Genomic DNA, 1750 nt, shown 5'->3' with positions numbered 1-1750 from the left:
GGTGGTGACATTGTCCAGGTCAGCCCCAGCTTCCAGGAGAACCCGGAGACATTCCACAGAGCCGTGACGGGCTGAGAGGTGCAGAGCACACATCCCTTCAAACGTCCTTGAGTGGATGTAGTCATCAGCTGGAGCTGCAGAGGAGCATAATGAGGGGGAAAAAGGGATATTTGGCAGTGAATTACAAAATACAATTTTTTTACGAAAATAACAGAGTTATTTGAGATATGTGGCCTATGGAATACCCATGAATATGCTGTTATCACCTCAAGTATCACCCATGAACGGTAATATGTCAATTTCTACTTAGCGCAGTTGGGAAACTACACAGAAAAATCCCCAAACAAGAACAGGATAAATCCATGCAACTTGTATTTTCTATGACAGGGTAATTTAACACAAAACCACACCATTTCCCATTAGGTTTTCCTTACCTGTATCAATGAGCAGCTTCAGGCACTCACTGGAATTGTGTGCTGCCGCTTCGTGGATGGGCAGCCACCTCCTGTTATCCGGGACATCGACGCTGTATCCTCGATTTATCAATTCCCTCAGAATCTCAACGTTTCCTTCTCTGGCTGCAAGGCCCACGGCCGAGCACCTGTCCGAATAGGCTTCTGTGAAATCCATCCCTGCATGGAACTCTGCAGCAGGAGGAAAGGAGTAAAGGGAGGAAAAAAAAAGAGATGTGTGTTGGTACAATATAGATATGAGGGTGGTTTTTCTTGTTTGGCAGAGGATTTGGTTTGGTTTGTAGGGAGATAGTGGTTTGGGGGGCTTAGGGAGAGGTAATTGCCTGGTGTGAAAAATGCCAGTCATTTGTTTTTAAAATTTTTGTAAAGTTTAATAGTAATAAAATGGTTATAAAAATAGTAATACAATTAGAGTAATAATAATTTGGACAATTTGAATTAGGACAATACGAGACAATAGAAACAAAGAGTTATGGACGTCCAGGTACCCTTTCTGGGCAGCATAAGCCCGAAAAAGGACTCACGTTAACCAAGGATTAATCCTTAAAAGCAATAACCTGTTGTACATTCATACATCTCATACATGATGCATAAATTCCATTCACACACAGGATTCTGTCTGGTCATTGTCGACTTCTTCCTCTGAATCCTAAACGGCGCCTTCAAGCCTGAGCCAGGCAGGAAGAAGTTCATTTCTTCTGATAATGGAGCAATAAATTCTCTTTCTCTGAAGGATTTAGGTGTCCTGTGGCTGCTATCTCAGTGCAAGTCCTTTCTTTGGGAAAAAAAAAGTATCCTACATAGCCCAGTTTCTATTTTTTGTTATAACCTAAAAATATATTTAACACACAACTTAAGAGAATTAACACAGCATTACTTTCTAACACAACACATATAATATTAATTTTAATATTTGCGAAAAGCCAATCATAAAATATACATTTTTCACACCTGGGGCTGTGAGAAATGAAACCAAATTTATCACAGGGTGGGTTGGGGAAGGTCGTGTGTGGGTTTTGAGGGGAGATGGCTGAGGTTTGAGGTGAGGTGGTTGTTGGGAAGGTGTTTGGGGATTTAAGGGGAGGTTGAGTTGGAGGAGAGATGGTTGTTTATGGGGTTAAGGGGTGGTTCTTTGCGGGGTTTGAAGGCAGAGATGGTCGGGGGCTTTGGGGCGAGGTGATCGCTTGGGGGGATGCGGTTGTTTGCAGGATTGGGGGGTAAGGCAGGTGCTGGGGGGGGGTCGGTTGTGGGGTTGGGGCGTGGGCGCTGAGGGGTTT

At 43.6% G+C, this 1750-nt stretch overlaps 2 protein-coding genes across 2 annotated transcripts in view; one reads left to right on the top strand and one right to left on the bottom strand.

Annotated features, from left to right (window-relative positions):
- Nucleotides 1-823, bottom strand: part of ASB3 (ankyrin repeat and SOCS box containing 3) — a 7115-nt gene extending 6292 nt beyond the window's left edge. Inside the window, 2 exon segments of the mRNA XM_031058303.1 lie at nt 1-134; nt 435-823. The exon segment at nt 1-134 is cut by the window's left edge and continues 22 nt beyond it. Coding sequence (XP_030914163.1) covers nt 1-134; nt 435-819 — 519 coding nt within the window. The 5' untranslated portion in view covers nt 820-823.
- Nucleotides 824-945: 122 nt separating this feature from the next.
- CHAC2 (ChaC cation transport regulator homolog 2) overlaps nt 946-1750 on the top strand; it is a 6302-nt gene continuing 5497 nt past the window's right edge. The window contains exon 1 of the mRNA XM_014307675.2: nt 946-957. Coding sequence (XP_014163150.1) covers nt 946-957 — 12 coding nt within the window. The remainder of the gene's footprint in view (nt 958-1750) is intronic.

Source organism: Geospiza fortis, unplaced genomic scaffold (assembly GCF_000277835.1).
Source record: "Geospiza fortis unplaced genomic scaffold, GeoFor_1.0 scaffold275, whole genome shotgun sequence".
NCBI lineage: Eukaryota > Metazoa > Chordata > Aves > Passeriformes > Thraupidae > Geospiza > Geospiza fortis.
This window is presented reverse-complemented; position numbering and strand designations above follow the sequence as displayed.